Source organism: Capricornis sumatraensis, chromosome 9 (assembly GCF_032405125.1).
Source record: "Capricornis sumatraensis isolate serow.1 chromosome 9, serow.2, whole genome shotgun sequence".
In the NCBI taxonomy this organism is placed as follows: Eukaryota; Metazoa; Chordata; class Mammalia; order Artiodactyla; family Bovidae; genus Capricornis; species Capricornis sumatraensis.
In genome coordinates this window covers 45727251-45743862 of record NC_091077.1, presented here as the reverse complement: position 1 = coordinate 45743862, position 16612 = coordinate 45727251, and the positions used below count along the sequence as shown (strand labels likewise).

Sequence of the window (16612 nt, the reverse complement as noted above, 5' to 3'; positions counted from 1 at the left end):
GACTTGAAAACTGATCTGCAAGCAGCTTAACTGCCTGCCAGAGCAAAGGAACAAAGTCCAGCTTATTTTGGGGGTTTTTCGGGGGGTTTTTTTGACCATGCACTGGAGCTTGCAGGATCTTAGTTCCCTGACCAGGGTCCCCACAATGAGATGGCTGAGTCTTCACCCCTGGACCACCAGAGAGTTCCCAAAGTCCAACTTTCTTGAAAATGATAAAACAAAATCCAGCATCCAATAAAAAATTACTAGACATGCAAAGAAGCAGGAAAGTGTGATCCCTAAATAGAAGAAAAGTCAATCAGTAAAAACAGACTGATGGCACAAGTCAAAAAGATGATGGAGTTCGGAAATATGAACACTAAAACAGCTGTTATGAATATGCTCAAGGATTTAAGGGAAACACAAACATAAGGAGGAGAGAAAGGTTCAAACCTATCACTAAAGTCCCAGAAGGGAAAGTAAGGGAGCAGAAAAAATATCTGAAGAAATAATAGCCACATTTTTTTATTATAATTATGTTTGCCATTAAAGACTGTGTGTGTGTGTGCTTAGTCACTCAGTTGTGTCTGACTCTTTGCCAACCCCATGGACTGTAGCCCGCCAGGCTCCTGTGTCTGTGGGGATTCTCCAGGCAAGAATACTGGAGTGGGTTGCCATGCCCTCCTCCAGGAGCTCTTCCCAACCCAGGGATCAAACCCAGGTCTCCCACATTACAGACAGATTCTTCATGGTCTGAGCCACTAGGAAGCCCCAAAACCATCACCTGTGAAATATAACAGCCGTGAGAAAATACTGTTTTTCCACCTTTATCATTTAAGATGAATTACAGGAAAAATTAGGTTAGACCAGTCACTTGAATTCACTTTAAATAACTGTCAGTTTCAGCTGGATAGAGGAGAAAAAATAAGTTGGATTTGTGGTGGGCACTGAATACTAGAAGTGAATATTACCAATTACTTGCATTATACTGGCGATATGAAATGGAATATAGTAGTTATAACAAAGAATTCCTTTTTGATTTGACCTTCTTTGCAATTAAAGTAATCAAACTTTAAATGGCAGTATATGCCAGAAATGGACTTCTAATTTTCATGTTTTTAAAACATTTTGTATTATTATTTAGCTTCAGAAGAACTAACCATTGCTGGCATGACCTTTACAACTTTTGATTTGGGTGGACATGTTCAAGGTGAGATTCTACTCTTACAGTTGTTTTAGTTAATAACAATGTGATCATTATGTTACAGTGCATGAAATCTCATTTTATTCAAGGAAAGCCAGAGTAGACTTAAATTTTAGGAATTATCACCCCTAGATAAATGCTTTAAATGCAAAGGATGATTTTATGATACTCCACTTTAAGTCTGAATTGCTTTTGGTGATAAAGCATATGAGTAAAATTTCACCTCCATTTTTTCTCTTCTTCAGCCCACCTCTCTCTTACTGTCATAATCATGTTATTGCTTCTATTGCTCCATATGAAAAGCCTTCATTGGCTAACTCATTACCTACAAAATAAAGGCCATATTCACTGACCTGGTATTCAGGATTTCTAAGACCTGATCGGACTTTACTTTTTGAGTCTTTATTTCCCACTCTTCCTTTGTCATTTTCTTGACTCCAACCAGACCAGACCGTCTTGTGCTCATGTGGTCTCCATCAGCACACAGGTAGCCCACTTTCAGGGCTCAGTGCTAAGTGTGGCTGCCTCCCCTGAGAAGCCACTCCCAGCTGGGAGTGCTCTCAACTATACTTAGCGAGCAATTAGTACATTTGTATACGTGTCTAAAGATTGGAGTGACTTCTTATTTCAGACTCTACCTAACTTTCTGGGATTGAAATGCTAGTTACTTTTTAATATCCCCACAAGGACTTAGCAGTACCCACTGCATAGTAATTCATAAATAATGACTACTACAAAGGTTGTGGCTGCCGAAAGCACATTTGAGATATACATCTATGTTTAAAATATACATAAACTAATTCCTAGAATATAGTGATTAGATTTAGAACCTAATGGAGGTTGAGGCTTCATCTCTATATGAAGGTGTATTATAAAGCTGAAGTCCGGAGAGAAAAGTTACCTTCCTCTAGAGCACCCTCAAAAATATTTTCTTTTCTAGAAGAGAATGTCATGGAAAAAATTACCCTAATGGTTTCATAAACTTGTGCTATGAGTAGAACAATTTGCTTTATTTTTTAACAAGTCTGAACCTGATACTAATTTCCTTCTGTCACTCCAGACTTGATCACTAGCAACTAGAAATGTCAAAAAGAAATGAATACTGCATATAACAAATAGTAGTGGTCCCGCTGATGAACTTAATGTGCATCCTTGTCCATTAGTAAGCAAATATTAATTCTTCTTCTGACATGGGTAAACTGGGGCAGACTGAAATATTTGACTTGCCCAAACTAAGGAAAACCTGTAATTTCTTCTTTGGTCATCTGGAAAGATTTTGGCAATACTGGGTAAAAGATTAACAAGTACATAGTGATGTAGCAGCAGCTAAGGGCTAATTACACTTGATATCTTGTTGGACTGTTCCGTCAAACCATCTGCTAGGTTTGACCAGCAAATAAAATCTAACTCCTGATTGTTTTTGTTAGCTCGAAGAGTGTGGAAAAACTACCTTCCTGCTATCAATGGCATTGTATTTCTGGTGGATTGTGCAGACCATGAAAGGCTGTTAGAATCAAAAGAAGAACTTGATGTAAGTTAAATAATTAAAACTAAACAGTTGAATCACTCTGGTAAGCCTGAGAAAATAGGTTAGAGATGTAGGTATGAGAGTGTAGCTTTTCTGCAGCCTCTGATGTAACTCCTGACAATTTGTGGAGTTCAGAGATTACTTAGAATGCAGAGGGAGTACCTTGGAGTAACTGTGGCTATTGAGGAGTACTAACAAGATTTCCTTCCTGAAGGCTTAGGCTCATTCTATGCAGTGTGTGCCCTTACAGTTTATTTCATATCTGCTGCATTCCTGTAGTGGCTTGGTCTTAAGCCCCTGGTCCTCCAGGTGGTTTCTCCAGGAGTTGGCCAGAACCTGGAAACGGTATAACATGCTATCTTTGTCACCATTCCCAGGAGTGATCAAGGCCATGTGTAGCCACCTCCTCTCCCATCTCTCAGGTTACATGCCTCATAAAGGGGCTCAGGAGCAGTAGGCAAGGCCAGTGCTAGACCTGGGCCCAGAGAAGGGAGGTCCATGACTTGATGGAAAGTTGACCCGACCATGCTTCTACCAAGAGCAAGCAAACAAGTACTTATTCATGTGGAAAAGTCCTGGTAAGTTTTATGGTCATGGAACAGAGCCGGAGAATTCCTTTGTTACTACTTTGTGCCAGGCACTATGCATATTACCTCATTTAATTCTCAGATTAACTCTGTAAGGTAGGTGCTACTATTCCAGATTCTCTTTAAACTTCAGCAAGCCTTATTTGTCTAAGATCTCACAACTCAAAAGCAGCAGAATTAGAAATGAAACCAGGTCTGCACACCTTCAAAGTGTTGAGTCTAGTCACAGTGAGCATTTACAGAAGGAGACAGAGAGGCAGAAGAATTGAGCTACGGGATCATTGAGCTCACTTTAAAATGTAGGGAAAGTTCACCAAAGAAAGCCAAACTGCCAGGATATGATGGAGAGTGAGCCCTTGATGCCCATTTGCTGTCTTGTCACAATGAGCCCTTTAGATGGTTTTATATCAACATCTTAACTTTCATTTTGCCTTGTTTTTTTTCAGTCACTAATGACAGATGAAACTGTTGCTAATGTGCCTATACTGATTCTTGGGAATAAGATTGACAGGCCTGAAGCCATCAGTGAAGAAAGGTTGCGAGAGATGTTTGGTTTATATGGTCAGACAACAGGAAAGGTAAAAAAAAAAATTGACAGGTGTGAATACTTCATTCAGTAGTACAAATATCTTTTTATTTTATTTACTTTTAATCTTCTGAAAAGGTCTGTTCCCATACTACCCTTAACAGTAATCATGCTTACCAGTCTAATTGGTAGTCTGGCTTCTTTTTTTTAATTGGGATATAATTGACATACTAGTTTCAGGTGTCCAACCAGTTGTCTTTAAATTACTATTGTCCAACCTCACAAGCCCAGTTTCATTTTCTTCTTAAAAACTGTCATTGGTACATTTGGGTCTTTTTTGAGTGTCCTCATTTATTTTCTTCCTACCACTGAATGAAATGAAACCTTTTCTTCAGTTCAGTCTCTCAGTCGTGTCCGACTCTTTGCGACTTCATGGGCTGCAGCACACCAGGCTTCCCTGTCCATCACCAACTCCTGGAGCTTGCTCAGACTCCTGTCCATCGAGTCGGTGATGCCATACAACCATCTCATCCTCTGTTGTCCCCTTCTCTTCCTGCTTTCAGTCTTTCCCAGCATCATTTTCCAATGAGTCAGTTCTTCACATCAGGTGGCCAAAGTATTGGAAAGTATCACCAACCTTTACTTGGTGATATTAAAAATGTCACAGCCTGTGCATATGGGAAACTTAATGAAAGCTTTCAAAGTTTTGTCATAATTTTTCAGAATTAGCCACTAAATAATATATTTGAATGTTTAAGCATACCAATAGTGTGTTTAGGCCCCTGGTTCAGTGTTTAAGTCCAGAGTTCCCCACAGATAAAAATGAAATGTATACTTGGCTATAGCAGAGTTATGGGGTTTTCAGAACATACACTTCATACTTAAGCTTTAACACACATTATTTTTGCAATCATTTTTACTGGGATTTGTTTTGGGGAAGGACCTGAGTATTGAAAAATCCCAGAGTAGAGCAATATGGCAGCCTGTGGAAGGAGACTGTATGTTAGATAAGGTGGACTTTAGTCTGTTTTCTGTGTCTTCTTTTTATTAAGTCAACTCCACATTAATTTTAAGAATGGCCTTGTTAGGTCATAAATCTACTCACAGAATGTTTGTTTTTAATATTAGCGAAGCCAGTTGTCCCAGGTAATTTTGAAGTCACAGATTATTTTCATTCTTGTGCACCTCACAGGCTCACTTCTATCCCACCAAATGGACATGTGTCCTACAGCAGAGTGAGAGGAGGTGCCCTATGTGTTTAGGGGAAGGGACTTGGGTGACAAACAGCCATGGCTTTATCACAGTCACCCTTTGTTCTAAGATGTACGAACGGCAGCTCTCCTAGGGAGTAGGGCTTTTATTTCATTAAGAGGTCACCCAACATAATGCCCATCTTCTCTCCTAGGGCAATGTATCTCTGAAAGAACTGAATGCCCGGCCCTTAGAAGTTTTCATGTGCAGTGTGCTCAAAAGACAAGGCTACGGAGAAGGCTTCCGCTGGATGGCACAGTACATTGATTAACACCAGCCCACATCAGTTCCAGGTCTCACCATTCAGGCCTACTCAGAGATTTGATCACTCAACATGCATAACTTGAATTCAATAGACTTTTATTGTTGGTTAGAAAACAGATGTTTTTTAGATTATTAATATTTTATCAACTTAATTTGAGTGAGAATTGAAAACTGATTCAAATAAGTTTGAATATCACATATTAGCTTTCTAATTCCATAAAAATACTTAGTTTTTACAGTTTATAATGTGACATTACCCCCAGCACCATTTTTGAACAGCAACTTTCCAGACAACATTTGAAGCACTTTTTAATAACAGGAAACTACAACTATCAACCATATTTAAAAGCTCATCATGTTAAATTTTTTATGTAATTTTTGGAACTAGTTTTTAAATTTTAGATTATATGTCCACCTATCTTTAGTAAGCAGTTAATAATAAGCTTTTATGACTGCATGATGCCTTACAGTTTCAATTGTTTTTTTCTCATGCAAACATCATGCAATAAAACAAACCCTAGTGTTTGGCATCCTTGTTGGGCAAATGTTTCATTTTAATGTGTCTTATCTGGCTAGTATGCTCTGAACTTTTGCATATTTAATATGTTGTGGGGAAAGGAGATTGCTTTAGAATATTTAGGATAATGTTTAAGTCCCTACAGGCTTTTGCATTTATCTAGAGACAAATTGTGTTTGGTTGCAGCTTATACCACATTTATCTCTGAATCATGTATATTTTCATCTGTAACACTACCATGACCAGTGCTGATGGGGTCCACGTCCTACTCCCTGTGGGATCGGCCTTCTGAAGAAAAAGCACATGTTCTGGTACAACCCAAGGTTAATTTTTGGTTTGATGAGCCAATCCCAGTTGTCTAATTCTGACGTGCTCCAATCTTAATGGCACCCAGTTTGGTAATCTGCCTTTTCACCAAAAATAATGACAAGCACCAGTCTCCCCACAGCTAGAGGTACTCCCCAGTCTTACTTAATGGTACTTAATGGGACTCAGCAGGGCAAGTGACACATAGGGTGTTGTGCAGTTGCATGGTGGATCCTGCATCTGAGGATAAAGAAAGCGTGTTCTGCTTCACCTGTCACTGAGATATTTGAAGACTTTGTTCCTGTCCTATGGCTCTTTTGCATTTTGGGCATATTTTATTTCTTGGTGGAAAGAAAATGAATCCATGTATTTAATTTTCTTTTTTCTTAGTTATTCTCAACTCTTAACTTTACATTCTCTTAACTTTACAACACAAAGGCTTTTGTTTTTTGAACCATGCTTGCCACATGATAGCGTCTACAAGCCTCACTGATAAGATTTTCTAATCAGATTTTGGTTAGCTTTTTAAAGCATTTTAATTTTCTAAGAAATTGAATTCTTTTTTCCCATATGTCTGAGATTCCCATAATTAGCTGAAAGACAAGTGCCAAATATTTATTTTTAAAGACTCTCAAGCTTAAGATTTCCTCTCTTGGTCATAAACCGAGGTTTTATAGCATATTCAACCAACTCTATTGAGAATAGATTGCTCCAGTTCCATCAAGAGTAATTTTAATATTAGAATTACTATTTCCTCTAGCTCTTGTCCAGATCAGAGTTAACTATAGTCCTTTCTGTCATCAATAATATAATATTGTATATGAAGCAAATAAGGATTGAAAGATATGCCTGGAAGGAATTACTAGTTAGCTAAACCAACAAGGTCATTTCATCATGACATTTGGTTTTAGGAATTTAGCTATTCTGTTTCATTTTCAGCTTCCTTCTAAAGGAAAATAAAAAAGCTTTCTCCCTGCCTAAAAACATCAGTAACACCAGGGAAAAGTAGGAAATGACATTCAGCCTCTTGGTTATTCTGCCAGATATGTTTAAAGTTCTCATTTCTAACGTCTTGACTGAACAGAATTAAGCCTTATTCAAAGTAATTGCCTCTTGTTGATGGTATCTGTTTTCAGTATTTACAGGGACATGCTTTTCTCCAAGTATTTCCTAGTATCTGTTGTGATGATTGAGAAGTTAATTATCTGTGTTATAAAATCGTTTAAAAGAAAAAGCTTACTGGTTTCTCTAGAGGGATTTGCTTTCTGGCACAAACTCTCTTGTTCCAGAACTCTCATTCCAGGTCTGTCACTGGGATCAAAGGAACAGAGTCACTTTGTGGACCACAGCTAAACTGTGGATATTTTCCCAATGATGTAAGAGTCTTCCAGAGTCTGAACCTCTGGAAATGAAGCTGCACTTTCCTGCCATCTCCAGGGAGATGGGCCTCAGAGTTCGCCAGCCATTGGGCTTATCATCCAGCTCTGAGAGCTCCTCAGACAGTGTACAGAGTCACTGCTTCCATCAGGAGAAGCAATTTAAGAGAATGCCAAGAAATGGCAAAGGCACGTGGGAAAAACATATATACTCTGTATGTGCCTGTGCAACTGTGTACATTTGTGGAGTATTTGGGGGGTAAATGTAGTTAATTTTGTTCTTCCCTCTACAAAGTGTGAAAATGTAATTAACACTGTTATATCCAAGTTAAGACTGGATTCCATGTACATCAGGAAGTGTTCAAAAGATGTTTTAAAATCTTAAGTCCAAAACTAAAAACAGATAGCCTCAGCTGGCTTATGTATTTTTAAAAAGATTCTTAACCTCGCACCTGTTTCAATGACTGCTATTAATTATACTTTTCTGTAACTGGTTAAATTGATGGATTCCAGTTTACCTTGATGAATTTTTAGATTGGAGATTATAATAGCATTTTTAAAAATTGGGCACAGATATTCCCTGAAGAATATGAAAAATATTCTTCACTATTGACTTGGTTAACCCAGTATCCTTGAGTGCCAAAGAAGTATGAATTCAGATATTGCCTGCATAGATCTAAATTTTGGTTTAGTGTGCCTGTGTACATATACAACTTTACTGTGGTTTACAGCATAAACACAGAATGTTGTTTCTCTTCTTTAGTTTTCAACTGGCTCACACTACATGTAGTGCTTTCCAGCCCATAAACTACTTGTAAATCACTGAAATAGAGTAATAACTGTGATAAAAGTGTTTCTTCTGCAAAATGATTTGATTAACCACATTCAAAATCCAGCATTTTCACAAGTTCCATCATTAAAAACAGAATACCTCTAGTTGATGATTTGAGCTTCAGCAGACAGGTTTACATTTTCTGAACCTGTATTTAGTATGTGACTCAATGTGGCGTTTCAGTCTTGTTAGTCAGTTACATGACTGAAGTTTGCAAGGCTTCTATTGCCAAATAAATTTTGATCAGAGTACACTGACAAAGCTAATATAAAAGAAAGTCTCTCAGAATATCATGTGTTGATTTAGAGTACATTGTTTGAATCATTTTAAATATATGTAAAAGTTGGTGAAGTTTCAAAAAAATCTCCACACAACATGAAAAATTGAGATTAGCAAATATAAATTTCTGAATAAAATTAATAAGGAATTAGAGGTTTTCTATAAACCATTAATTTTTTTTGTTATAAATAGTAAGAGTTCAGACAACATATTTTAAATTAAGGACTAAATTCTCAGAGCCCAATATTAATGTTTCTGGTCTTTCCAATCATTGTTCTTTTGAAATGCACATTAGTGCTTTTTAACCAGAAAAGAAAAAAAGAACAAATTCTTAAAACTATGGGGCTGTGCCTCTGTGTAAAGTGATTGGGATTCTGTTAAAACCATGTTTCTACTCTTGAACCCTATAGCCATTCCCCCTCACATACTCCAGCTCATACCTGGAAATCCCTGAGTATAAACGGAATTGCCCTCTCTTGATTTGACCAACTACTGACCATCTATTGACGATGCAGTTTGAATCAACTAATTTTTGTCTTCACAATTTAAAACATTAAATAGATAATATATTTAATACCTCTGATTATTCTGGGCTTTGACCACACCTTTAAACAGAATCCAAATTAATCACAGTAGAGGAAGCAAATTTATTCAAAGTAAGCTTTGTTTCAGGAGTACCCCCACTCCAAATGGATTTTAAGACAGAAATGGGAAAGGCTTTTGGGTGATTTCATGGAGAATGATTATCTTTGGAGAAGATTCACGTCAGAATGGCCAACTTCCCCTGGGTTTCTGGATTCCCTGGTGCTGCTCCTAACCTGAACTCATAATCTATTGCCATACTGAGGCAAGAGCACTCAGGGTGAATGTAGTCAGGTAACTTTCAAAGTGATCAAAGTGTTTTCTGTGGTGAGGCCTTTAGTATTTGGCTGGATGCAGAGTATGTTGAAGTGGTAAGTCGGTGATAAGTTTTTCATCACTAACCTTGTTTGCACTTTTGTACACCACTGCTTGCACTAGTATCTTAGTGTGAATTTTAACAATTGTTTTACAGTGTATGCAGATTAAGCATTAATTTATATAAAGATGTTTCTGTTTACCTTTATGTATTTTACAAAGAACAGCTATAATAGATGGTTAAATGTTCTTGAATTGTGTTTGTGTGTTATTTTGATTATGTTCTATTATCTTTTTACCCCCTATGCTTTGAGTGTCAGAAATAGAAAAATAAAATAATTACCTGGTCTTTGAAACACTCTGGTGTCAGGTCCTGTTTTTATCATCTAGTAGTTTTTATTGTGCTTATTAGAAATTTCTTGAACTTTGAAATTACTAAGGTTATAGCACGTGCCCTCTGTGCAAGGATTCCAAGAAACTAAAGCATAATTTGCTTAGACTAGAAAAAGCTTATAAGCACACTGTAGTAGGACTTACACAATGCTGACTCAGTTGAAATGTGAAAAATAAGCAGTTGGTTGGTTTTATCTACATCAAGGTTTTCAAGCTCTAGTATGCATCAGAATCTCCTAGGGGTGGAGGAAACTTTAAAAAAAAAGAACACTACAGAAAAAAAAATCCCACAAAAACTGATTCAGCAAATCTGGGGTGGAGTGGAAGGCAGGCATACAACTCAGCAAATCTGGGGTGGAGTGGAAGGCAAGCATACAACTCTTCAACAAGTTTCTCGGGTTTTTCTGATGCCAGAATGTGTCGATTTTCATTTAGGAGAAACAGCAATATACCACTAAATACTAACAACACTAAATGATCATTGGCTAATCAGTGAAGAAAAAAAATTTTTTTTTCCTGAGAATTCATTTACTAGGAAATCCTGCATCAATGTAGGGCTTCCCTGGTGGCTCGGTGGTTAAGAACCTGCCGGCCAGTGAGGAGACACAGGTTCAGTCCCTGGGTCAGGAAGATCCCGTGGAGCAGGAAACCGCAACCCACTCCAGTATTCTCCCCTGGGAAATCCCATGGACAGAGGAGCCTGGTTGGCTACAGTCCATGAGGTGGCAAAGAGTCACATACAAATTAGCAACTGAGCATGCACGCACATCACTGTAACCTGTAGCCGGTGGTTCTCAACCTTGGCTACAATTCAGAATCACTGAAAGCCCAGGTAGCAAAATTTTTTTAACTCAGGTGATGCAAATGAAAAAATATCATTTTGGTAAGGATTATCAAGCTACTTTTGAGACTTAAATCCAACTATAAGAACTTTCTAAGGACTTCCGTGGTGGTCCAGGGGTTAAGAATATACCTTGCAACACAGAGGATGCAGGTTTGAGCCCAACTGGAGAACTGAGATTCCCACATGTGGCGGAGCAACTAAGCCCAAGCCCCTCAACTACTGAGCCCACACACCAGAGCTAGACAGTCCATGCACAGCAACAAAAGATCCTGCAGGTCGCAACTAAGACCTGCCTAATGCAGCCAAATAAATAAATATTAACAAATAAAACTTTATATAGCCATTCCTTTAACCTTTCCACTAACAATGTGCAAGATAACATAAGGCTTTGTGCTAACTCTTTTAACATAGCCAGTCATGATTCTATTACTGTTGAAGTGAAGTCGCTCAGTCGTGTCCAACTCTTTGCAACCCCCATGGACTGTATAGCCTACCAGGATCCTCCACCCATGGGATTTTCCAGGCAAGAATACTGGAGTGGGTTGCCATTTCCTTCTCCAAGAGATCTTCCCAACCCAGGGATTGAACCTGGGTCTCCTGCATTGTAGGCAGACGCCTTACCATCTGAGCCACCAGGGAAGTCCAATTACCATTGAGTCCATCAAATAGAGATTTAGCATGCACTCAAACTATTTGTTGAACTGAAACTAACAAAGTAGACAGTGAATGTACTGAAGGCATAAATGCTAAGAAAATAAAATCCAGTTTATTCAGACATTTCTCCAAATAAGACATACAGATGGCTAATAAACATGAAAAGATACTCAACATCACTCATTATTTTAAAAATGCAGATCAAAACTACAATGAGGTGTCACCTCACATTCATCAAAATGACCATCATCAAAAAGTCTACAAACAATAAATGGTGGAGAGCGCATGGAGAAAAGGGAACTCTCTTGTACTGTTGGTGGGAATGTAAACTGACACAGCCACTATGGAGAAGAGTATGGAGATTCCTTAAAAAACCAAGAATAAAACCACTATATGACCCAACAATCCCACTACTGAGCACATACCCTGACAAAACCATAACTGAAACATGTACCCCAATGTTCATTGCAGCACCACTTGTAAGAGCTAGAATGTGGAAGCAACCTATTAACAGATGTCCATCAACAGATGAATGGATAAAGAAGTTGTGGTACATATATACAATGGAATATACTCAACTCAGTCATAAAAAAGAAAACATTCAAGTCAGTTCTAATGAGGTAGTGAACCAAGAGCCTATTATACAGAATGAAATAAGTCAGAAAAACAAATATTGTATATTAACACACACACATGGAATAGACGGTACTGAAGCCTACTGCAGAGCAGCAATGGAGATGGAGACACAGAACAGACTCGTGGACCCAGTGGGAGGAAGAGGGGGGACAAACTGCAACATGCGACGGGAACTTGGAAACACACATCACCATAAGCAAGACAGTCAGTGGGAATTTGCTATATGATGCAGGGAGTGCAAACTGGTGCTCTGTGACAGCCTAGAGGGGTCGGATGAGACGGGGAGGCGGGAGGGAGGTTTAAGAGGGAAGGGACATATGTATACCTATGGCTGATTCATGCTGATGTATGGCAGAAACCAACACAACACTGTAAAAGCAATTATCCTTCAATTAAAAACAAGCTTTTAAAATGGGAAAAAATCCAGTTTATTTACCTCATTTTCTTGAATTTAGTTACATAATATCCCACCAGACTATCTGATGGGCTTCCCAGGTGGTGTGAGTGGTAAAGAACCCACCTGCCAATACAGGAGATGTAAGGGACACGGGTTCGATCCCTGGGTCGGGAGGATCCCCTGGAGAAGGGCATGGCAACCCACTCCAGTATTCCTGCCTGGAGAGTCCCATGAACAGAGCAGTCTGGGGGAGCTACAGTCCATAGAGGCTCACAGAGTTGGACATGACCGACGCGACTTAGCAAAGCACACAGCACAAACTATCTGATATTTGTACTAAAGGTACAGCAATGCCAACATCACAGCCCTCAAAAGAGTGTGAAAAGCACCTTGTGGGGAACAGGGGAACTAGGAAACGGTAAAAGAATCCCTTTGGGTGGTGGCCACCATCCTCCTAATTGAAAGATGAGAACAACTTAGAAACCTGATGATTAAAAACAAAGGTCCCAAAAAACAGGCCCTTATAAAGGATTTGGCTGGGTATTAAGTTAGTTGACAAAGGTCAAAGCCTGTGTTTACAAAGCCTCTTAACTTGATTTATTTAAAATTAGACACCAAAACTCAATAATTTTCTGGCTGTTATGTGGTAAACAAAGGAAGCCTCGCTTTGGAATGTGGATTTCGATTGGAGGCAGCACGGTGAACCATTTAACATGCTTATTAAAGTCACTGAGTTCAGTGATGGCACCGTGTCACTACAAACAAGCTGGTAACGTTGCAAAAAGAAACTGAAGAGCTTTCTTACCCGATCATATTGAAAGGACCTGGGTTAATGGGTAACAGTCCTCCAGTCAAAATCTTCAGAAGTGTCGTGTTTCATGGCTGTTAAAAGTAAACAAGGGGAAGAAATAATTGGAGGTGAGGTACAGGTGAACAGACAGAGAACACCTGGGGGTCGAAATGAAGATATTTGTTTACTCCTTTCTTGAGCTAAAAGGAATTGAATGTGAACCTCATCGGTGGAGTTGTAGTCATTTCATCCGGGATTAGGAAAATCCCAGAAACTAGAGAGATTATAAACATTACCATTACAGCACCATTTAGGGTTCTCTCCTAGTCCTTGGGTTTATCTTGAGGTCTCTAGACCCACCTCGTGACTGGGAAGCCACACCAGATCGATTGCAGTCTGGAGAAAAGCACACTGACTTCCCTCCATTCTATGGACTTCTCTTTCGAGACCCAAATGGGCAAGAGACTTTCTTTGAGTAAAACACAGAATAGGCGAGTTCTAGCCCTGTTCTGGGCCCCAGAGCTGATTTGCAACTAGGGGGTCCACTGCAAGGGGAAACAAGTCTGACAGTTCCTGAAGGAAACCATGCAACGCTACTTTCTTTTCTGACTTCAGGGTAGTAGACGGCGGGGGAAAAAGCTATTTTGAGACCAGTCTGAAATTTTCTCCACATCAGCTTCTATTTGAGACCAGGTTCAGAATCCACAATCCTCTGGCAGTCTGATGGCAGGGGGACCCCTTTTGGATTTTGAAGCCTCACTCTGCCTTCCTGTTTGGAGAAGCAGTTTCTGATTACTTGACATGTTGGCGGCCTTGCTCACTGCTCCATGTGCAAGGCTGGGCTGGGCAAAATACAAGGGAGGGTTTTACCTAATCACCTACTCACTGGATTCATTTTCTCTCTTTTACACATAAAGCCTTATGTGGAAAACTATTAGTTATCACCAGGTCTTTTGCAAGTACTGTGCAGGTGTTGGGTTCAGGTTGGGACAGGTGGCCACACTTTCTGTCTGCCTGTCCACGAGCCAGTCAGTCAGTCAGCTGGCATTTCAACACCTCCTTGCTGGGGACTTACATGGAATGATGAAAAATGGGCAGCCATTTGCCCAAGGGACCATGGAAGGCAAAAGGGAAAGGCCCTCAAACACCAAGGTTTCTAAAAACGGGGCATCAGAGCTGAATCTTGAAGGCATATATACTGTTTAGTAAAGAAGGGGTGAGCAAGGCGAGTGTAAGCAGACAGAACAGCAAAGACAAAGGCACAGCAGAAAACGGCATGCTGTGATTTCGGGCTGGTAGAGCTCAGAGCCTGAAAAGGTGCTATGTGGGCAGCGTATTAGACAGATGTCAGTGGAGGGAAAGACAAGAACGTGAGGCCTAAACTGAGAAGGCAGGAGAGCAGGGCTGCCCTTTCCCATCTTTCAGCCCGTTTTTCACCTGTCAAAGTAGGCTACTTCTAACACTGATTCCAAATCCAACGGTTTATGATATATGATCACATTTTTCAACCCAAGGCAGGAGCCAGCAATCCACCAGGAGAGCCTGCTCATGGGGCCATGAGATCAGCAATAGGCTATTTGAAGTTGGGAACAACTGTACAGACGTGTGTCCCCAAAATGCCACACTGAGCATGCACAGCAGAATGTGTGCTAGTGACAACAAGGAAGACACAGGTTTGGGGTCAAATTAAAAATTACCCAGGGTGGATGTTGCACAGGGAACTCTGCTGAATGTTATATGGCAGCCTGGATGCGAGGGGTGTTTGGGGGAGAATGGATACATGCATACCTATGGCTGAGTCCCTTTGCTGTCCACCTGAAACTATCACAACACTGTTAACTGGCTATAATTCAATGTAAAATTAAAAGTTAAAAAAAAAAAAACAAGCTGGAACTGTTGACACAGCCAGTATTGCCAACCTATTCAATAAAAGACATCAGGCTAAGGGGGTGGAGGGTTGGGGCTCCCTTAGGGTACTGCTGGGAGCCAGGAGCTGAGACCCCAACTGTCCCTCTCTGATCCCCCTTCTCCACGAACCTCTTACCTGGGGGCTGGCTTTGCCTGCACAGTGTGGGGATCTGATGGTTCCATCCATCAAGCAGGAGAGGCATAACAGAAGTAGCTGAGGAGAATACCGTGCCTTCAAATCCCCTAGTAAAGTCCTGAAGTTGAAAAGTCAAGTGGGCAAGGCATCCTAACTCCTCACAGCCCAAGGACTGTCTAGGGAACACTGGACCGTACTTGATCTCTGTGGCTCCAGGGCTCAGAACAGCCTGTGAATAGAAACATTACGTTTCAAGGCAACAGTTACAGTTGAATTTAAGTAAGACGTTTTAAACTTAATATGGATGGCTTAGCAATGGGTTGCTTACAAAATGACAGGTTCTCAGTCACTAGAATTCAGAGGCTGTCCTAGAGAAGGTGGTGGGCAAGACGAGCTTTCATGCCCCCACAACCACCTAAACCCTGAGGTATCACCCAGATGAGGCTCCTTGGCTGAGGCCTGAGCAGGAACCAGGATTGATAACGCTGGTCGGTACTGGTCCCGTACCCCTTCCTGACCAGAAGGGAAGTGCTCCTGGAGGGCAGAGGGGTCCCTAGACTTGAGCATCCCCTCCGGTTCTTGATGGCCCTTCAGGGCACACTCTTCCCTTTGCCAAAAATTCATTTAGGAGTCTAACAGTGGACGACGCAGCTATCGGGGACCGCCCACGGCAGCTCCTTCCGTAAGCTGAGGAACATAAATAATTACGGCGGGCATGTGGGAAACAAGGTTTTGTATACCAAGCACCTGTCACCATAGCCAGGCAGTCACCCAGGATCCCAAAATAGCAGTGCAGAATATCCACAGGTGAAGGTTTATTTTGCTGAGTCACTCTTCCTTTTCGGCTTTTCCTACAAACCCTGCTGCTCTTCTGAGTTTCAGGTTAATCCCAACATTCAGTCCCTAGCAAGGCAACGTTCCTTCTCTGCAACACGGGGTTGGGTGAGAGGGTGGGGAGCAGGAGAATTCAACCACCTGCCGCCTCCTGGGTTATACCGTTTTAGAATGGCCGCGGAGGAACCCAGAATGCTGGGAAGGTGGGTGTGTTTCAGGCACAGGCAGCTGATTGGCTCAGATGTCACGTGAGCGGTGTCCCGGATGACCGCCAGGTGCTTCCAACCCGCCCTCGGCCGGCCCCGCTACCCAGCCATCACGTGACCTTCCTCTGCCCTGCCCCCAGAACACAGGTTCCCCGGTTGGGCATGGGGCGGCCCGTGAGAACAACGGAGCTAAAGCGAACAAATCCCTCTGGGCGCCTGGCCTCTCTAGTCAGCCTGCCGGCGTCAGGGCGCCCTCTGCCTTAACCTC

The 16612-nt window shown here is 40.9% G+C and overlaps 1 protein-coding gene and 1 non-coding gene across 2 annotated transcripts in view; one reads left to right on the top strand and one right to left on the bottom strand.

The window, feature by feature from the left end:
• SAR1B (secretion associated Ras related GTPase 1B) overlaps positions 1-9884 on the top strand; it is a 28780-nt gene extending 18896 nt beyond the window's left edge. The window contains exons 4-7 of the mRNA XM_068979889.1: positions 1124-1189; positions 2611-2714; positions 3745-3876; positions 5230-9884. Coding sequence (XP_068835990.1) covers positions 1124-1189; positions 2611-2714; positions 3745-3876; positions 5230-5346 — 419 coding nt within the window. The 3' untranslated portion in view covers positions 5347-9884. The remainder of the gene's footprint in view (positions 1-1123; positions 1190-2610; positions 2715-3744; positions 3877-5229) is intronic.
• Positions 9885-11350: 1466 nt separating this feature from the next.
• On the bottom strand, positions 11351-11422 carry TRNAC-ACA (transfer RNA cysteine (anticodon ACA)). The gene has a single exon. It is a non-coding gene; the product is annotated as a tRNA-Cys (tRNA).
• Positions 11423-16612: the final 5190 nt, after the last annotated feature.